This window comes from Tribolium madens, unplaced genomic scaffold (genome assembly GCF_015345945.1).
Source record: "Tribolium madens isolate multiple individuals breed KSU strain unplaced genomic scaffold, Tmad_KSU_1.1 Scaffold_3;HRSCAF=73;Tcas5.2_LG2, whole genome shotgun sequence".
Classification (NCBI taxonomy): domain Eukaryota; kingdom Metazoa; phylum Arthropoda; class Insecta; order Coleoptera; family Tenebrionidae; genus Tribolium; species Tribolium madens.
Window position 1 is genome coordinate 5,637,225 of NW_025401006.1, and position 21,690 is coordinate 5,658,914.

Sequence of the window (21,690 nt, forward strand, 5' to 3'; positions counted from 1 at the left end):
GAATTGAATTGAATTGAATTGAATTGAATTGAATTGAATTGAATTGAATTGAATTGAATTGAATTGAATTGAATTGAATTGAATTGAATTGAATTACAATTACAATTACAATTATTACGATGATATAAAAGGTATAAATATTAGCCTCAAAACAGTTTTCCCACTTATAATTAAATTTCAAATGACCTATGTGATGGTAACACACTTTTGACGTACGTCACTAGCTGTGCGTTACTTTAATAGCATTTGTTAAAGCGAGATAAATAGCGTGACCGACCTTACGCAAATACGTAGCAAGAGAGCAACAAGGTTGTTTACAAATGTTGAATAGAGATAGCGATTTGGACGTCTTTCGAATTATTAATTTTTTCACACGCATTAAGGAAAAAAAAACGAACTTTATCAAGGTATCTATGTTGATATCTTTGAAAAATTTCAAACAGAACCTTAGTGTGGTTAGTAGTATCTGAGAATGTATTTTGGGTTACGTTTGAATATCGGTTAGGGTCTTTATATACATGATGCACCCTGTATATGTTTATTGTAGTTTTGACAGGCTAGGGTGAAAAAACTTACTTTCTGCTAGGATCGTAGGAAAAATTTATTACGATATATCTCTCTCTGATTTTGATTTTCAGGATTCGGCTCCTTTGTCGCCTTGTCCTTAAATATCTTATTCAAATTGTAATATTAGACTAACAAGACTTATAACGTAAATTTCTTTTTTTTTTGGGAGAAAAAATTTAGGATTAAAAAATAAGTCACATTTAAATGATGAACATATCTACATATTAAATATGGAATACATGGAAAAACTTTACAAATAATCGAACTCGATATTGATAAGATTATAAATGTCATAATTGTGTTACCAACCTGTCATGCTTTTCGTAACCACGCTTATATTATGTAAGTAATAGGATATTAAGAAAATATTAGGAGTACTATATTCATATTTTTCTGGTTTTAGTATTTGTATTTGACAATATAACTTGCTTCCTTTACGATACTAAAATCATCGGTGGATATGAGGTTAAAAATAGATCGGATTTTGCTTATCAGGTTTGCAAAATCTTTATCAATTATCAACCACGGTAATGTCATCTATTATTTCCAGGCTTTGCTTCTCTACAAAAACGCACCTTATTGTGGAGGGACAATAATTGACAAAAAACACATTTTAACTGCTGCTCATTGCTGCAATCCCGAGGAAGGCCTAATAGTGAAACCATCAGAAATGACAGTTGTTATAGGAAATTTGGATTTATACTCGTATGATAAGCTTTGTGTCAAAAAAGTCCAAAATATTTTTATTCACGAAGGATTTAATTTGAGTGCAATAACAAACGACATAGCTGTGATACGAGTATTTTTCACTAGATATAACTTTACGCTTTTAATATTTTTATAGCTTGTAGATAATCTCGAATTTTCGAAAGACATTCAGGCTATAAACTTAACAATAGACCACTTAAGTTCTGGCAATTGTAACGTATCAGGATGGGGAACCACATTTGTCGTAAAAATGTTCTTATTTTATTTGCACAGTAATTACTTCTTTTAGCAGGGGTCGAACTTAATGAATTCAAAGTTACTTTACGCTGATGTACCTATAGTTGAATGGAGCTTATGCAAGACTATTTTAAAAAGGTGGAGAGTAGAATTAGGAGAAAATGAAGTTTGTGCTGGAGGAAATACAAAGGATTCGTGTCAAGTACATATTTTTGAAATTATTTATTTTTTGTTTGTTACTTTGAATAACTAACTTAGGGAGACTCGGGGGGACCTTTAGTGTGCTCTGGACAATTAACAGGAATTGTTTCGTATGGCATATCCTGTGGGATTCAATATATACCTGGAGTTTACACAGAAGTGGCCAAATACACAAAATGGATCGAAAAGCAAAAAACAAGATCAACAAGCCCAAAAGATGAAATCAATTTAGCATTATTTATAATGCTATTTTTTGGAGTTTTTGTTAATTTGTGACGATAAAGTTTGTAGAAACCTGTAAATGTTTTGTAATAGTAGTGTTTCATAATAAAATAACACAATTTTATTTGTGAAGGCAATAATAAAGTTAAATATCAATTTTTGAAATTTTTTTATTGTATGTTTATTGCCATTTTCCTTTTTTCAAAAAATATTAAGTGATCATTGCAGTAATTCGTGAGTAACCAGTGATGCAAGAGCAATTTAGTTTTTAGCAGTTTTCATTAAAGATAATCCCTGATTTATTGCTTTACAAGGAAGCGAACAGATAAAATTTTTAGATATATACCTACCTATATAAACTATCTAACAAGTCAATAAAGCCTAATCACTATGTTCCTCTCAACGCTTCTACTTTGTGAGTAATTTAATAATTTAATTAAAATTACATTTTAAATTTAGGTACCCTTTTTTCTTTGAGTGCTCAAAGAGATGTTAAAATTGTTGGAGGGACTGAAGTCAAAGATAGGTCTCAATTCGCCTATCAGGTAAGTACTACTCAATTGTTGATTACCTCAATTAAATTTTACTACAGGCACTTCTTTTGTATTATGGTGGCCCTTACTGTGGAGGAACAATAATTGACAAAAAATACATTCTAACAGCTGGGCATTGCTGTTACTACAGGGAACAAGAAATGCTACCTTCTGATGTCGAGGTGGTTGTTGGTAATTTGAATTTAACGGATCGACAAATTGTTAAAAGTGTGAAAGCAATTCACATTCATGAAGAATTTAACATGGACACTCTTGACAATGATTTGGCCATATTTGAGGTATTTCTCAAGTTGTGAAGCCTAATTTTATTTTTTTTTAATTAGTTGACTGAACCTTTCGAAAATTGGACTGAAACTGTATCACCAATTGAATTAAATAAAGAGCACGTGACCAGTGGTGACTGTATTGCGTCAGGCTGGGGAACAACATTTTCTGTAAGCTGGAATGCAACTTTTACAAAAAAATGCATGCGTTTTTTAGGGTTCTAAGCAAATGAGCTCAAAACTTTTATATGTGAGTGTTCCTGTTATTGACTGGGCGGCGTGTTATGAGTTTTACGGTGCTCAAAATATCCATGTGAATAATAAGTCGATTTGTGCAGGGGCTCTTGAGAAGGATTCTTGCCAGGTATAATTATGGTTTTGTATTTTTTGTTGTGATTTTGCATAACGATTTTAGGGAGATTCTGGTGGCCCTTTTGTCTGCCAGAATAAGCTAACAGGAGTTGTTTCTTATGGCATAGGATGCGGTTATGAAAATTTTCCCGGAGTTTACGTTGAAGTGGCGAAATATTCCGATTGGCTGAAAAATTACACGTCGTCTTCGACGTCTTTAAAATTAGCGACTTTTTGTCTCGTGACTTATTTTGTAACATTAATAAATGTGTAAATATTTTGGTGCTTACTTTTCTGAAATCGTTCAACATTTTTTTGATTGGCTTGAAAATACACTTTTGCCTTTTTTTTGTTAAATTTTTACGTAGTAATTTACAAATAAGACATCATTTGTGCTTAAACAATTTCCCTTTTTACCCTTTCCAGGATTCATAATCAATTTATCACTGCCAAAGCAACAAAAAGCCGGCGAAAGCAGCATTCATTAGAGCTCTTTACTAGGTCAAGCCCTTTCACTTATTTTCCAAAATATAATGAATTACAAGTTCAAAACACAACCGGTTATATTTGTGATTTTACCTCCGAGTTAGTGACGTGGCGCAGGGTGGTGATAAATTGCACACTTATTGTGAAATTATCGACGTTTAAATCGATAATGACGAATTGTTTTACATCAAACCGGTGAAAACGTCTCATATAGAGTAACATTTGCGCGAAAAATGTCGTTTTATTGGCGACTATCTCCCGCCATTAAATCCCGTAAAGTTCACCGCCAACACTTCCGTCACTTTATTTCCGGAAAGTCTGCAAAGACATATGCAGCGGAATCTTTTTGCGATGGATGTTGGGAGCGAGTAATGCGCTTTCGGTGCTGGATTTTGCAAGATATACGGTGCATTGTGTGAGCTTATGCAAGCTCGTTGCTCTCCCGAAAATATATTTAATATCGATAAGGTTTTTCGACTGCTGAAAGTAAATTGGATCGATGTGTTAAGAGTTTGTCAAAACAAGATAACTCTCTAAAGTAGATCCGATGAGTTACGGTGGGACACTACATTTAATTTTGAAGCGACTTTGGGACCGTTATTGTCATTGGACAAAGTTAAAATACGAAATTTACGAGATTACACGATAAAACTTATAATAACAAAGGAGGATGTACTTTTATTGACTTGTATGCAGTTATAACTACTCTGTTTACGTTCGGACGGCGAGGGCTGACTTATAAGGGGCGTGGGGGGAGATTTGCGACTTCAGCAACTTACTTACAATAGGACACCAAGATATCAAGCGGGTTTTAAAGGAAACTTTAAAGACAACTTTCAATTGCCTTCTTAATTGATTGTTCGTAAAATGGTGGATGCGCCGGGCAAAATTTAAATAAAAAATTTAGTGCATTCATAAACTAAATACATAAAATTTAAATGTCTGGAACCGTTAATTTTAATCAAACCACAGAGTATGAAATGTGTTAAATAATTGTGAGCCATACGAGATTGCTCTCGTTTAATTGCGTTAAGTTGATTTAGAGCTTTCATTCTTTCCTGAGTGTCCTCATTTGAAATAAACAATAAATTTGCGCAGCGCTGAAACCACAAACTAATTTTCCAAATATTAATTTTTTTTTATGAAAACAAGTAAAGCTTCGTTTTCATTTGGTTCCAATTGAGGCAAATACAATCCAACAACTAATTATTCTATAACAATTCTTTCTCGGAAATCCTCTGAAATAAAAATAAATTGAACAAGGATAGTAAAGAACGGCAATAATTTCAGTCCATTGAAACTGAAAAAACTAGGTCAGTTAGTTTTATGTAAAACTAGCGTAGAATGTAGCCATTGTGACACCGCTGCCGGAAACTCAGCCATAATGGTACACCATCAGTATTCACCTCGCGACATCACTTAATTGTAAAATTATCTTTTTAAATTTAGTCACTAAGTGGGAAAAAATCACCCAGGGACGACACTAACGAATTTTTATTAGTTCTTAGCTCAGGGAATAACTCACAGCAATTTGTTCATGCTCCGAATAAATCGAATGGTTTTCGATTTTTTTATAGGAAATGCGTGCAAGGAAGTTGGTAATTATCCTTGGAAAGTTGCTTCCTGAAATAACAATTCGTCTTTAATGTTATTTTGATGCGAATAACGAGCTTTGACCAGTGCAGCTTCCGATCGAACAGACGCACTCAATGTCGACTTGTCTTGGTTAGGGATCGGCAAAAAGCTTCATTTTGGACGCTTATAGCAACAATTATAAACGAAAAACACAGGCATAAATATTGGAACTTGGGAAATCTTACAATTTTAAAAGCTTTCAGTCATTTTCTGCAGTTCAAAAATCAAAAAGTTTTAAATTGTCTTTATCTCAAGCACAAAAAACAGTTTTGTGTTGACTGTCATTGTTTGACTGATTTTTCGCAAAATAGAAGTCTGTAGAAAAATAAAGCATAAGATCTTTTAGTTACCTAATTTGAAAACATTTTAAATTACTTCCTATTAAATCATAAAATGCTCAAAACTCTAAATCTAAAGGTTTAAACATTTTTTAGTAAAAACTTAAAATTTGAAAAATCTAACATTCCCAAAAGCTTTTAAAAAAATTTTTAAAAAGTTTATTTATAAAAATTAGTAAAATTTTAGCTACCAGAGGCTTTATACTTAATTGAATTTAGCAAACATAAAAAAAATAATAATTTTAAAAAGCTTCAAGCTTAAAACATATTGCTTTATTAATTTTATGAAACATAGTATATAAGACAAACAGATTTCTTTTCAAAAGATTTTGGGTTTTGAAATTGTTATAAATCATTTTATGGTTACAAGTTAGAAAAAGCTCAAAACCGTAAAAACTTGCAGTTACCTATTGTCTAGAAACGTAAAAAAAACTAAATAAAAAACTTACAAACATATTAAAACTAAAAACTAAAGTTTCAAACGTTTTGAAAAAGCTTATAACTTATAAGCTTAAGAATTGTAAAAGCGCTAAATCGTTTCGAAGGCGTCAAAATTGTAAATTTTTTTGATAAAAACTAATCCTTTAAGCAATCTTTCTAAAAAAGCTTATTCATAAAAACTTGTCTACCAGATGTTTCCTACAAAAACAGTCACTGATTTTTTTAGTATCTGCAAAGTTTTCATTTCTCGTTGAGCAGGAAAAACCAAAAAATTCCAAATTTCCTTTTTGCGGATCTCAATTTCGCGAATAAATTAAAAGGTAATGTCGCGCCTCCGTAAGACGGAAGCAAAACTTGTCTCGAAAGTTTTATTAAACGGTGAAAGAAGTAAAAAGCACCGTAAAGCTGGAGCTTTGGCGTGGGTGCGCTAATTAAGCTGTGGGTGGCATTCAATCAAAGTGCTCCTCAGGATTAGATGCAAGTTGCATTCATTCAATGTGACTGTGGCCAGGGTGGGGTTTCAAGTTTTTGTGTTGCGCCGGTCGGGGCCACGTGGGAGTGCAAGAGCTTTATGAAAGCTCAGTTTCGCAGCATCCGCGGACAAACGTGCACTGGGAAAGCTCGACTTGTCGCGAATTTCCACGCAACAGGCGAGACCAAATAATCTCCACAATGCTTTGATTGATTTTTTTAGCGACAAAAATTTATAAATAAATAAAATGTTTGATGGAACTTTTAATGGACTTTGCAGTGAGGAAGAATTTTCGAGCGTAAATATTTACACCGCGTCTAGTTTTAAAAATAACGCTTGGAGGTAAGTTTGTTCAACACTTTGTAGTATTTCTGGTATTGATCTCGGTTTAAATTGTGCGTTAAAAATTCAAGTGATCTCGTTATCGGAATAATTTTTATGACGCGATTCTACTTGAAGCAAATTGGCCAATAAAAGCCACGTTTTATTTTCCCCATTGATGTTAAAATGATATTTTCCAGCGTCGTAAAGTTCTCATTTGGTAACAAACTGTGTTTGTTTAATTTCAAGCTACTTTCAAAATTTAATTTTAAGTCGGGCGTTTGTGTAACAACCCGGTCCATTTATTCTAAGTCCATTTTAGGCTCCTGAAGGGGTCAGGAATGTGGGTGCTTTCGGGTCGTAAAATAAATTTTCTCTAAATCAATTTTTTGCTCTGAGAATTTCTAATTGAATGTATAAGTCAGTTTTACTGTGTTTACTACTGTAGACGATATTAAAAGTTCTATAACTAAAGGCGAAACGGCGACATCAAACTAATAAGAATAAAGTCAAAACTTTTAGCCTCAAACTAATTTAACACCATACTTAAAACTTTACAAAGTGGTCTTTCCATCATGCGCAAAAACTGAAAATTTCGTGAATTATTTAGTTATAGAAGGCAAACTCCAATAACTTAACAAGGAAGTAATTACAATTCCTGAGCAAAAGTTTGCTTTTATTACACTTGGTCGACGATTTTATGACCTGCCTCAAGTTTATTTTTGCATTATTTCATCTAATTTCAAAGATCTTTATATCGTTTTAATCAGTTTTTTTATTGCTCCAGATTTATCATTAGAAAAAAGTATTCGCTTTGGATCGAGTTCACTAGGAAATATTTATAACTTCCTTAGGTCTAAATTGTTGGCCTCGCAGAAATAAAATGAAGTCGACACTTATATTATTTCTCTCATAAATCTGAGTTCAGTCGTTCAAGCTTCTTCGAGTGACTTTTAAATTAATTTTTTTGCCTCTAAAATTACCCCCGGATACGTTCCATGTTTACGCTTTATATAAACAAGAGCAATTTATCAGAGTTTGAGCAGAAATTGTAGCCTTTCAAACTATCTAGTGGAACATCAAGTTACAACATTATGTATAGTGACCCACGCTAAAATTACCGGAATTTGATCCTCTATTTGCTCCGGATTTTTTTTATTTAGGTCAAAAAGTTTCACTATTTCCTGCTTCCGGACCATATAAGAAACAAAAAGTTATTTTCAAACAAAATTTAACATGCATTCGGGTTAAGAACAACGATAAATTTTATGTGATATGTTAAAAAATGATTCATTTACTTTTCAGCAAATAAAAGTTCTGCTTGAAACTTGGAAAGTTTGGCAGTGTGTAGGCCAAACTTTTCAGATTTTTCATACCGCAACGATTAAATCTTATTCCAAAAGGCGCGACATGATTGTCGATAAACTTATTTATGAAAACGCAAACACTTAAACGCCCGAAATAAAGAATCATCACAAACCGACATAAAACTGTTTTCGGATCCTTTTCTCGCATACATAAACTTGCAAATTCATAAATCATAAATATTAAACGTGGCAAGCTATAACTGTACATACCTACGGAACTAATTAATTATAAGTACAAAACCATCCCTTCTCTATACAATTTGCAGTCTAACATTATTCGAGTGCATTGATCTATTCCATCCAAGCTTGAATCCTTACATAAAAGCTGGTTATGCCGAGACTTATTCCAATGACAGTCTCCATTATCACAGGTTTCAGCACCTAATTCACGCTTTTTTTCGCTGAAAGGGCCACTTTCGCACCATTCAAACCTCTCCATTATCTCAATTTTTAAATAAGAAAAAATATTGAAATGTCCATAAAATGTTTTTCCTTTACAAATATTTGCTTTTTAAAATCAATTATTTTCTTTTCAAAATCGACATTTGTATGTGACTTTAGAGAACATTTTTTTAGGATGATTTACAATGACTAACATGTATCTCCCAATTTTTTTCTCAAAATGAAAAAAATTTTATTGTTTTTAGAAAAAAATTACTTGCTATTAGAAAGCGTAAAATATTTTGTTCTACGAACTGATTTTTACGCTATTGACTATAAAACCTTATTTTGAAACGATTTAGAACATTTACCGATTTTGTAAAGGCAACAACAAAATTATTATGATATGTTTTTAGTTAAAATATGCATTTTTATATACATACTAATATTATATTTTTTGTAACAATTATCATATCTACTTATTTTATATAAAAATTGAACACAAGTTTTAAATTGAGAGAGAGAGATTTTTAATAATTTTGGAAGAAAAATCGATAAAAGTTAAGTTTTTAATTATTTATAAGATTTTAAAATTTCGGTGACGGAAATATAAAAATTGAAGTTTTTTATTAATAAATGTTATTAATTAGAATTGAGTAGTATGAGTTTCAAATTTATGGAAGAATTGGATAAAAATGTTTTTCGTGATAACACTAACTGAATCAAAGAAATTTTTGTTTTGACACTAAAATTAGCCATTACTCAAGTAAATATACTATTTATTTGATTCTCAGCAATTTGGAACACACTTAGTATTATAGTCCAAAAACAAGGCAAAATCTAATTTTTTACATTAACATTCAAATTTTTGATTACTTAACAAATATTCACTATTCATTTGATCCTTAACAATTTGGAACACATTTTACATTACTTTATGAACCAATGACAATTCCATTGCAATTGCTAATAGTTTTCATTGTTTGCGGAGTCGCTCTCAATTCCATTTATTTGTTCCATATTTTTGAAAAATAGCGAAATAGCGCCATAGTAATCTTTATTAAAGATGTTATCTCAGCTTTTGAAAAACTTAGCCACAAACAAGTGGAGTAGTGGTGTAATGACCTAGGATTAACTCTGGTTTAATTCGAACATTTCCTTAATGCACATAATCTGTTCTTCAGAAAAGTAGTGCGCATTTAATTAATCCCGAACCATTTCTTTTGTTATTTTTTTCGACGTTTATCTCACCTTAATGCAAATCTTTGAAAGTGGCAAAAACCGGTCCGATGTTTAATTGCAAAAGTTAATGATTAGTTTGCCAAAGTCCAATTTATAAATTACAGTTCACGGCAAGTTTTCTCGCACACTATCGTCCTTTTAATAAAATTGTGCACTAAAACTATCTAAAAGTGGAGCAGGAAAGTTGGTAAGAGAGGTGAATTTGTCGGAAAGTATCGATACGATCTGGTTAAAACGCATTTATCGTTTCTTGAAGATTTAATCGATCAAACAATTTATTAAAGTTGACAAAATCCGTGAATCTATTTACCGAATGGCTTTGGAAATAAATGAGGGATAGATTTTTCACAGTCCCTTATCAAGGACCCGTTCACGAAAATAAAACGCGCCAATTAATTTCCCCTTTGTCTAAATCGGGCAACGCTATTAATAGATTATTTTCAATACGCAGAGGATTAATATTCATGAAAATTTGACAATTACAAAGATTTGAGTTCAAGGACTCTTTTTCGATTAATCTTTATCGAGCAAAGACCATAAATTTTCTCCAGAGACCAGTAACTAGCGCTTTACAACAGATTTATTTTGTTCGCTAATGATTTGTCAAAATTTTTAACTCAAATGTGAAAATATTTGAGAAACTGTTATTTACAGCGACGTTTAGTCTCGAATTTATAACGGTTTAGAGTCTATATTTTAAAATAATTTAATATCAGTTGGTTGCCACCTACTTAGAGGCAAGTAAATAAAAATTGGATCAATACCACTCTAGTCAAATGTATCTTTTCAATTTCCTGAATAACACTGGAAATATTTATTTAGCTTGATTGCGAAAATAACTACGTGATATTTTTTAAAGACAAAAACTCGAGTACAAGTCGTTTCAAGAAGCGATTTAGATTAAATCTTCTCCAGCAGTTTCTCTTGTCACCAAATTCATGTCTTTTTGAGTGTTGTTGTTTGTAACTCAATATTCATAAAAATTATCTTTTCCGCTGAAACAAGAAAAGTCTCGATTTGTCCGCGAGTGCTTTTTAATTGCTGTCGCATTTATTATCCTGTTTACTTTTGAGTCGGGCTCGCCTACACTTTTGCAATTTGTTAAATTAAATGATGGTTGATTAATGGTCCGTTTTTTCGCAATGATTTCGGACGGAATTAGCAAATCGGAGAATCTCCGTGAGCTTTTGCCATTAGATTTGGCCACACCTCGTGACTTTTCATTAAATCTATCTGCTCCAAGGAGTAATTTCCAAGTTATGCGACGTCTTCATTAAGTGTCGAATTTCATCAGTATGTAATTGTCAAAGTTAGTATGTTTAGCACGTGCTTCTTTACGTATTCTGCACAAGCACAATAAACTCATAGTCGAAATCTTTCCAAGGCAGGCAACTAGAGAAAGTAAATTGTTGCAAATCAATTGGCAATTTGTTAGCAGTGCCATCACTAATCCTGGACGATCAAGTGGAAATTGTCATTGGCCCTGAAGAGGGATCGAGGACCGATTTGTTTACGGTACATTAATATAGTGAGTGCAGTGCTAAAATCGGCCACACTGACGTCTCATTGATCTTGCTGTAAGTCGATACAAAGAAATTATTTTTCGAGAAACACATTCCAAACGGTTTTACGGCTTTATACGTGTTTCATTTACGTTTGATCGTTGAATTTACATACACAGAAGGAGTTAGCTAAATTGGATGGCTTTTTTAATGGCCGAAAAAACGGTGCAACTTTAACACCCAGTGCCACAAATAGGCAAAAATTACACAAATTACAAACACAGGCTCAGAAACATTGAGTAGAATTAAATCATACTCTCTTTGAAAAACACTCGAAAACAAACAATCTAATTAATATAAAGAAAAAGAAAAACAAATTTTGAATAATTTGGCTACTAAATGTATTTTGGAGAATTTAACATTTTGCCGTTAATATCTATGAAAGGTTGATTAAGCACAGTCGTGTGTAAAATGGTAAATTTAAATTAAATTGTTTATCCACTTTATGAAAGAAAAATTAAAGAAGAGCAACGAGAACTTAAGAAGTTCTGTGTCTCAGAGGCAAGATTTTCTCAGTTAAATTTTTTTTAAGTAATTTAGAGTTGAGAAATTACATTTTTAACAATTAGGGATGAAGTAAAAAATGCAAAAAGTGTTGTTTTAAAATAAAATGTACAAACTTTGTTTAAATTAAAGTTCTTAAAATTAATATACATACATACCTTCTGTACAAAAAGTACCGGGAAATTTTAAATAAAATAGTACTACGTTATTATTGATCAATTTTTATTTGATTTTCTTTAAAGTAAACTCTATCTGAAGTGACACGCATATGCCAACGTTAAACTTAATCATCAAAATTCTTCTCATAAACAGAAGAAGGTATGGCTTTCAGTTATTTCTGTGAATTTTGTTTTATGTCTTTTATGTAGTCAAAACGCCTTCCTCGTGAAGCAATTTAAGTTTAAGAAACGGTAAAATGTCACATAGGGCCATGATAGCTGAATACGGTGTCTGATTGATTACATTTTTTGAATTTTTGGCCAAAAATTTGTGCAGGACGGTCGCTGTGTGTGCAGGTGCACTGACATGGTGCAAAATTCCATAGTTGTCAAATCTGGCCTTTTTCAGCAAATACTTTTTACAAACATCTCACAACGGCTAAATAATATTACTCTTAAACTTAAGTGACGATTTACAGTCATCATTTCTTTTGATTTTCTTTACATTTTCCTCTGTTTTTTCTGTTGACGATCCGTTCAGCGAACGAGGAATGTCGGTGACTTCTTTTTGGTCCAATTGAAATATTTTGTACCACTCATATGCTTGTGTTTTTGACATGCATGAGTTCCCAAAAGTTTTTGCAAAATTTTCAGAGATTCACAACACGAATTTTTCGTTGGCAACACAAAATTTTAAGCGAATTTTCTGATCGGTAGCGGAATCCATGACAAAAATTCCAAGTCTGACTTAACCAGAAGATATGGTAAAATTTAAAACAAACCACATGAGCTATAGCGGTAAAATTTGGCTTGGTAGGAGAGTATGGTTGTACCAATATACCAGACAAGAATTATTAAAATATGTTCTACGTGAACTCTTTAAATCGAAAATTTTCGATACTTTTTTACAGAGTAGTATAATATTCTTAAATTAATATTCTAAACACAAACAGCTCATAAGACAAATGATTAGTAGATCTGTTCAAATGTTCTAAATATTTTGGGTTTGCAGAACATTATTATGAAAAGTAGTTTTTAGTTGAAATAAAATATTGATTCGGAAAAGTTTTTAACAAGTAAATAACAAAATCATGCTAGCAATTTAATTAAATAGATTTTGAAGTTTTGAAAATGATCAGAATTGTCCATTATTACGAATAAAAGGAAAAATAAAGAACAAAAACCAGCAAAAACAAAATAATCAGGAAATTCCACTTTTAAGAGGATGAACAAAATTGTACTTGTTTTAGTTAATTTAGTGTAAAGTTGTGCTTAAAAAATCTTAATTTTTTGAGGTTTCTTGGTTCATTTGCATTAACAATAAAAATAGAATTTTTTTTTTGTAGACTTATCTTGGTGATAGAAGCAAATTTTACAATACTAGATCACCCAGTATATAAGCAATTAATTTGCTTTGTCTTGCAATCAGACCTGATCTGATGTTGATCTGCTATCGTCTCCGATTATAACAAAGAGCTGTAGTTAGTGTAGGAGGATTAAGAAGTAAAGTTTGCAGAACATGCATAAATTAAATGAGACAAAAACCACTGATGCATCTTCAGCTACAAGACGTAGAATTAAGCACAATGAAGGCTTAAAGTTTCCCCAAAGTTGAATATGTGATTATGACTTGGAATAATTCCGATACCGTCATTAAATTGATGAAAAAACACACAAGTTTGAATTAATATTCAAATCGCGTCGTACTCTCTTGATTTCAGATAATCGCAGCGTCCAGCGTCGTCTCAACTTTTTGCCGTATAAAATAAACATCCTGTAAAACATGAAACTCTCTAAGCATATAGAAATGCGCAACTTTTGAGCCATCCATCACACTTACCACCTCGAAATAAAACAAAAATCTAAAATGAAAAATTGGCCCTCGATCAAACGCAATCTAACATGACGCGAAGATATGACTTTAAATCACAGCAAAACGTGGCCAGTGAGCACTTTGGCCGTGGTACAACTCCGGGTAGACTCACATGGACGCACCTATAGTACACTCACCAGAAATCCGGTAAATGCAGTAACTCCGGACTTTCATGTGAGGCATGAAGATTCGGGGCTTGTCGAGGAAAATCATAATTCGGAAAATGGGGCCACAAATGAGCTAGAAAGCTTGAAAATGGCAGGGCCAAGAACTGTCAGGACTGACACCGTTTCCACCATTTTGGAACAAGACACCGAGTTCGAGGACCACCACGACGAGCAAGGTTGGTCAAAACTAATTTTTTTGATTGACTTTGAAAAGTGAAATAGTTTATATTGCTTTTATTTTATCGCAGTTTTAGTATCTATCTCAAAACTAATAATCTAAGCAATAATTCCTTTTGTTTCAAATCTCACTCCAAAACATAAATCATCCCGAAATGTGTGAAAGCTCCAGATCGAGCGAATATTCCTCCTTGACTTTTTTAACGATTCATACTGTCATTGGCAAAAAACGAATAGTTCTTTGACGAATAAATGATACGCTTGAACAAACAAATTGACTTGTCACGAACATTTTCAAATATGCCAAAAGTTTGCAAAACATTTTAATGTATTCAACTTTTTTTTAACAAACATATATCAAAAGACCGATTCAAAATAGATTATGCGAGAAAATAAAACTGAAGTAATATATTCACCCAAGTAGATAAATCATGTTTTTATACGCTTATTGATCCGATATCACTTAAAGACATATCACTCTCTTATGGGGCATTATTGAGCACTTAGGGGCATTCGTGGAGATTGAGGACGAGTTGATTTTAACACTGGACAAATTTAAGCGTTTTTTATTCATTTTTTACTTTAAAAATAACAAAAGACACAATTTCACTGTCCACAGGTTGTTTCAGAACTATTATTCAAATAAGGATGTACTAAAGTTCAAAAATTTTGGAGTTAAATGAATTTGTATTTTAATTAATTTGTTTACTTGCACAAAACTGCTAAAATAAACCGGTTTTGTTAATCAATAGTAACACCCACGCTTCTCCCGAGTCCATTCCAGCCTTCTCCTGGTTAATTTCTGTTTAAATCTCCTCCTAGAGTTATTTTCCCTTGTCCACATCCACGCAAAGTCGCTTTATTTAGCAAAAACAACTAGACTCGCGTAGGAGGTTTACCTACACAACCTTCAAACTTTTATTATCTCCACCATTCATCATCCACTCCCCACTTTATACATTTTCCCATGTCATCGTAGGCAAATGCGACCCCTCCTTGGAGAAATTCCATGTCCTGGCCCTCACCCGCATCGAGGAGAACCTCAACGAGGGCGAGTTCTATGCCCTCGGCCGCCGTCCCAGCATCAAAGTGGACAACTGGGACTTCATCTACACCGAGACTAAACCCAACAGGTGTCCCATCCACGACCCGGCCCCCAAAGAGCCCCCTGACCTGCCCTTAGACGCCCGCAAAACCACCACTCTGCGAAGACACTACTACCTGGAGGGCGGCTGGGGCTGGGTGGTGGTGGTGTGTTCAGTGCTGGTGCATGTGTTGAACCATGGAGTGCAACTGTCGTGCTCGCAGCTGGTTCTCCCGGGGGCAGACAAGTTCAAAGTGGAGACGGTGCACTTTGCAGGTGAGTCGTTTTTGGATTTTAGTGCTGGGAACGCAGACGAGGAAAAAAGTAATATTCGGATTGAGGTGGATAGAGACGTATCGATGCGGAGCAAGGGGCGGAAATTTAAAGGCGAGACAATTTTAATGGAAATTTTCTAGTTCTAGATATGTTATCGGGAACTATTTTAAATTTAAATTACGCGGCTAGAGCAATGGACGACTGACGGTTTTGGGTCAGAGGTATTGCTGAAAAGCTTTATTGTTTTTGATAACCTCTTTGTAAAGAAAAATCAAAAATTACATCAAAATGTGTGTTTTTGTCTTTTTTTTTTAGACAAACATAAAGACAACGTCAACCTAACGTGATTCTAACGGTTTACGCTTATTACGTATTATGTTTTGCGACATTTTTACTTTTATGTTTTATTAGAGTGTCTTCATTCTACTTTATTTTTCTACTTTTATTAAGTTTGAGCTTTGTACGTTCCGGTAAACCTACTCTTCTACGCATTTTTTTTTAAATTTATGTTCTAAAATTCATTCATTTTAATGATATTCTTACTTTCTTTGTGAGATTTTTTTGACCTTCTTAATTCATAGATTCATTTGGACAATCTTAAGCTTTTATTCTAAATATTGTGGTGACGTTTTTTGATTTTTTAATACTATTAGAAATAGAAAAAAATGCATTAACACGATCCGGATTTAAACCTATTTCTTCCTACCTGTTGGTACACAGCGAGGGGACGAAATTCCAGTAATTCCAAAAAATTCCATCAAAATTACAGTAATTCCAAAAAAATTACAGAAATTCCTGTAATTCCTTAATTTAATTTCCGTAAGTTCAAAATAATTCTTGTAATTCCAAATTAAATAGTTCTAAGAAATTTAACATAATTTTGAAAAGAAATTATACATATTATACATATGTATAAGTAAACTTTACCGCTCACGCAGCACGCTCAAGTGCAACTACGTTATGAATAGGTACTCCAAGTAACTCTGATAATTCCAAAAAGAATTCTAGTAATTCCAAAAAGAATTCCAGTAATTCCAAAGAGAATTCCAGCAATTCCAAAAAAAAACAGTAATTTACATACAGGGTGTTTAAAAAATGGCGCACTCAAACTATGATACGGTGTCTAGAAGCATTTGGTGAGTGAGGATAAGATATTTAAAAAAAATCTTGGTTTTTATTTTTTTGCACAGTGGAGGTTTGTATAAGAATCTTCAAACGTTTTTAGTTGTACTTATTATTACTAAATAACACTCAAAATGCAATTAAAATATGCAGAATGGAAGGTAGATTAATAATCTTTAACGCAGTGTCTGTGGTCTTTAACATTCAATGCAATTTACCTCTTCTAAATTATCAATAATTATGCAAAAATCGATGCGGCAACGTTTAAAGTTAACAATGAATTCAAGAATTAAATTATTCCATGGAAACTATTTTGATGTTCTCAAGATATGTACACGCAGTTACCAAATTTATCATAAAATAAACCTTCATCCAGGTGCAAATTTAACATCAAGAATTTTTTAAATATTTTTCCCTCACTCACCAAATGCTTCTAGACACCGTACCATAGTTTTAGTGCGGCAATTTTTAAACACCCTGTATAATTCCAGTAATTCAGAAGCAATTCCGGCAATTTCAAACAATCCAAAGATATTTTTAATAATTCCACATACTTCCAAATAGTATCAAGCAATTTCCGATCCAAAAATTTGTACAACTAAGTCCAGACTGAACGGTATATGTATATCAGGTGAATAAGAAGTATGGAACCAAACGTTTTTTGTTTCAACTAAATGTTTTTTGAAAAAACTAATTGATAAATGATAAAGTGCTATAAAAATATGATGTTTTATCATGAATAAAATTTTTCTAAGTTTTCTTTTGTCTTTTAGCATGCAAGTAGCATAACTCAAAAACAAAACAAAATTTAGTTCTCAAATTAAGATCACATTTTTTATATTACTTTCATTTATATTAATTATTTTTTTCTGGAGCCAAATATTTAAAAAAGAAGCTTGGTTCCATACTTTAAATTCACCCTGTATGTATTCTAGCCCAAATTTTTAAGAAATTGTTTTTTGTGATTTTACATTATTTACGTGCTTAGTAAAATATTTCGTTTGTTTAGAAATATCTAGGACATCATAATTACAGCACGAGGTAGATTTTTTTAATACTCTTTTTTTCCTTGCTTTGTTTATCATAACAAACATAATTCTTTATAAATAATAATTTTCATATTAATAAACCATAAAGAGCAAATTTTGTTTTCAATGTAAATATATTTAGAATTCAGGGTAGGAAAAGAGTACGTAAATGAAACTAAACACTAATTTGCACCGTTTAAACTAAGTAGAAATAACGCACCACCTCTTTACTATGTCGCAACTAGAAATATTACCAGAACTCGCTTACATAGTGAGGAATACAAATTTGAAGCTATGTTAAATAGAGACAGAAGAAAGAATTATTTTGCTTATTATTATAGAGCTTGTATTGCATTTATGTATCTGCAAGTTCAATAACTTGGCAAAACTCTTTTTGTGTTGAAATATTCGACCTTAATTATCTGCCATTATGCTCTCCGATTTCATATGATATCCAGTGCAGACCCAGCGAATATGTTCCAAATTGAATTCACAAAATGCAAAACGTGACATTAAGCTGAAATTCAGATCGTGCAGAGACGTATCATCTTTATTGAATTTAAACTTTGCATATGTATAGAAAGTTCTGAGCAATACTTTTAATTAAAATCTCACAAGCGTTATCACCTTTTATTTTCCCGTCTCGTAAAATTACATTTGTATCTCAGCGAGCTTTTTAAGCGTTGATTAATCGATGGTGACACAGATATTAAATTGGAAGTGGAAATCTTTGTCGTCGAGTGCAGTTAAAGCAATGACGGAGCAATTGGGGCTTAGTGCTCTTCTCTTGAGATCCGAGATCTTCCGGAGAAGTTTTACAGCCGTGGCTTAGTCGGTCACTGCGAACAAAACAGACCTGCAACTTTTCACGCCAACTCCAAAATAACATCACCAACTTTCTTCATGCATGACCTAAGACTTGAGATCTATACCTCTAATAATCAAGTTCTATTTATTCCACCGAAAAAAGTTTTCCCTACGCTCGATTTGCTTATTTTCAATTAGGGAATGACCCCGATTTTTAGGAGGGAGCTTTACGGGAGATTTCACGTGATGCGTTTTCGCTGATTGAAGAGTTTATTTATCACAAACGGCCCTGTTTACCTGACATTCGCAACAAACGCTAAGTGCTTGAATTGCAAATAAAGCTAATGTTTGGATAAGTCGAGAAGTTGTAGATAATGAATTGAAAATTAAAACAAAACTCTAAATAGCACTTTTCAAATCAATCACTGAGTCGGTTTTTGGCTGTTATACTTGGGGTTATCTCTGCTGGAAAGTAAATATTTTAGCAAATTATTAGCATCCTAACTAATTCCAAACAAACAGCTTTATCGATCGCAATTCCCCTGTAGGTACCTCAAAAAAGTGTTGTTTTTTTATTGTAAAATTTAGTTAGCATGATAATCATTCATAGTCACCAAATCGTAAGAGGAATGCTTAGAAACAAGGTGTGAGAAAATAAAAATAAAAAATAAAATAAATCAGTTTTGAAATCACATTTTGATTTTTTTTAACTGTTTTCCTTTTCTTCTATTTTATTGATTGTAAAGATTGCTTTATGTTGCAATTTCGGACAAGCATTGCCTTCAATCGATGATTGCTAATTGCACATCTCCAGTAAATGACTTTTGCTAAAGCAGAAATTTCGAGACACAAATCCAATTAGAGTTCGTTTCTATTTTAAAAACTCTCTCGAGTTCAGGTTTGTTAGAATCAAACATATGGACATCGTTACGTAGCAAACAGCAAAATACCGTTGTGTTGCACGATATAATTTTTCCAATTCATGTTTTAGCTCTGGCCGTTGTCGCGAATAATAAATATTTACATGCAAACCGACGAATTATCTCCGCTCATGCTTTTATAAAAATAATTCACTAGTTTTTTCGTAAAAAAATTAATGGCGATAATTCTTGAGCGGAGTATTGTGATGGCTTTTAGGACGCAAAAAACCGGCCATAAAGAGGACCAGCTTCTGTTCTTCATTGTTTAGAGAATTTGCATTAGGTGATGATATTTATTTAAGATATAAGAAAATTGCCTTGACTCTTTTGAATCTGGGGGAAAACTTAGACAATCCGAAAAAGTTGAATTTATCATTAACTTTTTATTATTCCGAGGACAATACATGTCAAGGCGGATCCTCAAATCGGACTAAATAGGATTCGGACCTCCAGGGAGTTGAGCCTTATATCACACAAAATTCTCTCCTGAAATAATAATAAACTAACCTTAAACGCTTTGAAAATATCGACTTTTGGCGAACCTTTGTGCGTGCTCCTATTTCAAAGACTTAATTTAGAGAATTTTCCACTGTACGATTTGAAATTAACGCAAAATTAATCACGTAAGGGTAAAGAAATTCGCTAAATTTTAGTGGAAAACGCTTTAAATCAACTCGACTGATTTCAGGATGCGATATCACTAATTAAAGCGAACTGTTCGCTTAATTTGACCGCAGCTCTATCTCATCGGCCGTAATCGGAACTCCGGTCACGTTATCTCGGACGCCCTGTATAATAACGACTGATGACAATCAAAAATTTCACATACTGAAGACTATTTTAAATCGACTTGAACGGTTTTTTCTCTTGCTGATAGCAATGCGAAACAAATATCACCGACATTTTTCTGTCAGAAATTTCAAATAAGATTTGTCGTAAAATAGGTTATATCTACCATACAAACGATAAAACTTTGTATTTTGAAGGCTAAATTTTTCACTTTACCTTCAATTTCTGTTATTTCTATAAGGGAAAACTTCCGTAAAGCAGAGGTTTCAATGTTTAATATTTTATGTAGTTATATTACTAAAAAAATTAGACGTTGGGTAAATTAACAAGGGTTTAAAAATAATTTAAAAAATCTTTAGTTTTTGCTGAGGTTGTTATATTTTTGAGTAATGAATTCGAAACGTTGGTGTTATCACTCCATGCGGTGGTCGATGGCTCGTCTACGTACGTTTGATTTCCACAATTCGATCTTGTCCCGGTGATAAGAGATACACATTGGTGGTGAACCAGATTCGAATAGTTACCACACAGTTCAATTGAGAGTTCCATTGCTTTTTATAGCACAAACTCCGACTTCCGCTTCGATAAATTTTATAAACGTCTTTTCAGAGGTAGATACTTTTAATACTTTTCGTCCCACAGCTTTTTCTCCCCCCATCTTTGAGAGTTTACTTCCCGTTGTCATTTGTAATAGAAATACGAAACATTGTATAAAATTCGATTTAGAAAAGCGGCAAAGTAGTGCCGTTTTAAAGACACTGTTGTCGTTTTATTAGTTCTTGGTAAGCATCGTGCTAATAAAAATTCTATGAGCGCGTCGAGATTAAATGAATAAATTCAATGTAACGTATGTGGCAAGGTTTGAAACAGTGCACTTTCTCAATATCAACTGCAAAAGCGGACGTGATGTACGGCAATTCCGGCAACGAGGATGTGGCGGTGTTCTACCCTAAATATTACGAGACATGAAGCCATCCATAAGAGGAAGGACATTCGCTGAAATGTTAATTTAAAGCCGAGGATCGTTGACCCGCGCTACGATCATTGCGACGAATTTGTCACCGGACTAACTGATTTATCACCCGGTATATAAATCCTACAAAACAATAAATACTGCCTGTTTAGTTTTTGCATTATCGAAGATCTAGCTGTGAAATATGGCATTTTCATGCTCGAAATGGACAGCAGAGATATAAATCGGCGCCCGATTTGAATATTTAAATGCAACCTCGTTTGCCGAAATATGCCACTGATCTATTTACCTAGTTGGACAGCCAAGATGCTTCGCAGAACAGAAAAAGTGCAACACAAACTCGAAAAAATTGAAATCAAATTCCCCGTTTATTGTTTACGTACAGCCTTATTTACCAAAATATTTGAAAAATATAGAAGAGAAGAATATTTCATATTTGACACCTGTATCAAATTACGTTTTTT

At 32.9% G+C, this 21,690-nt stretch overlaps 3 protein-coding genes across 4 annotated transcripts in view; all 3 read left to right on the forward strand.

Moving 5' to 3' along the window:
* The first annotated feature begins 866 nt into the window (after positions 1 to 866).
* Positions 867 to 2,096, forward strand: LOC123007346 (trypsin alpha-3-like). The gene is made up of 6 exons (XM_044402593.1): positions 867 to 909; positions 971 to 1,062; positions 1,118 to 1,366; positions 1,412 to 1,519; positions 1,568 to 1,714; positions 1,771 to 2,096. Exons 1-6 carry the CDS (start codon positions 882 to 884, stop codon positions 1,987 to 1,989), a joined length of 843 nt encoding a protein of 280 aa, XP_044258528.1. The 5' UTR covers positions 867 to 881; the 3' UTR covers positions 1,990 to 2,096.
* A 224-nt stretch (positions 2,097 to 2,320) lies between these two features.
* On the forward strand, positions 2,321 to 3,383 carry LOC123007773 (trypsin alpha-3-like). The gene is made up of 6 exons (XM_044403211.1): positions 2,321 to 2,350; positions 2,395 to 2,480; positions 2,528 to 2,767; positions 2,813 to 2,923; positions 2,970 to 3,116; positions 3,168 to 3,383. Exons 1-6 carry the CDS (start codon positions 2,326 to 2,328, stop codon positions 3,375 to 3,377), a joined length of 819 nt encoding a protein of 272 aa, XP_044259146.1. The 5' UTR covers positions 2,321 to 2,325; the 3' UTR covers positions 3,378 to 3,383.
* Positions 3,384 to 6,676: 3,293 nt separating this feature from the next.
* The window catches only part of LOC123008178 (monocarboxylate transporter 12-like), a 67,307-nt gene continuing 52,293 nt past the window's right edge, over positions 6,677 to 21,690 (forward strand). Inside the window, exons 1-3 of one of the 2 annotated variants that reach the window (XM_044403838.1) lie at positions 6,677 to 6,817; positions 13,732 to 14,226; positions 15,207 to 15,587. In XM_044403838.1, the coding sequence (XP_044259773.1) occupies positions 13,926 to 14,226; positions 15,207 to 15,587 (682 nt within the window). In that variant the 5' untranslated portion in view covers positions 6,677 to 6,817; positions 13,732 to 13,925. Of the gene's footprint in view, positions 6,818 to 11,233; positions 11,364 to 13,731; positions 14,227 to 15,206; positions 15,588 to 21,690 lie in introns of those variants that run through there. The other variant, XM_044403837.1, reaches the window with a different exon arrangement.

Coding starts and splice junctions, on each gene's coding strand:
- LOC123007346 (XM_044402593.1), top strand. CDS start 882: ATGCTTTTCGTAACCACGCTTATATTAT. Junction 1,520..1,567: donor GATGGGGAACCACATTTGTC/GTAAAAATGTTC, acceptor TTCTTTTAGCAG/GGGTCGAACTTAATGAATTC. Junction 1,715..1,770: donor ATACAAAGGATTCGTGTCAA/GTACATATTTTT, acceptor TAACTAACTTAG/GGAGACTCGGGGGGACCTTT.
- LOC123007773 (XM_044403211.1), top strand. CDS start 2,326: ATGTTCCTCTCAACGCTTCTACTTT. Junction 2,768..2,812: donor ATGATTTGGCCATATTTGAG/GTATTTCTCAAG, acceptor TTTTTTAATTAG/TTGACTGAACCTTTCGAAAA. Junction 2,924..2,969: donor GCTGGGGAACAACATTTTCT/GTAAGCTGGAAT, acceptor TGCGTTTTTTAG/GGTTCTAAGCAAATGAGCTC.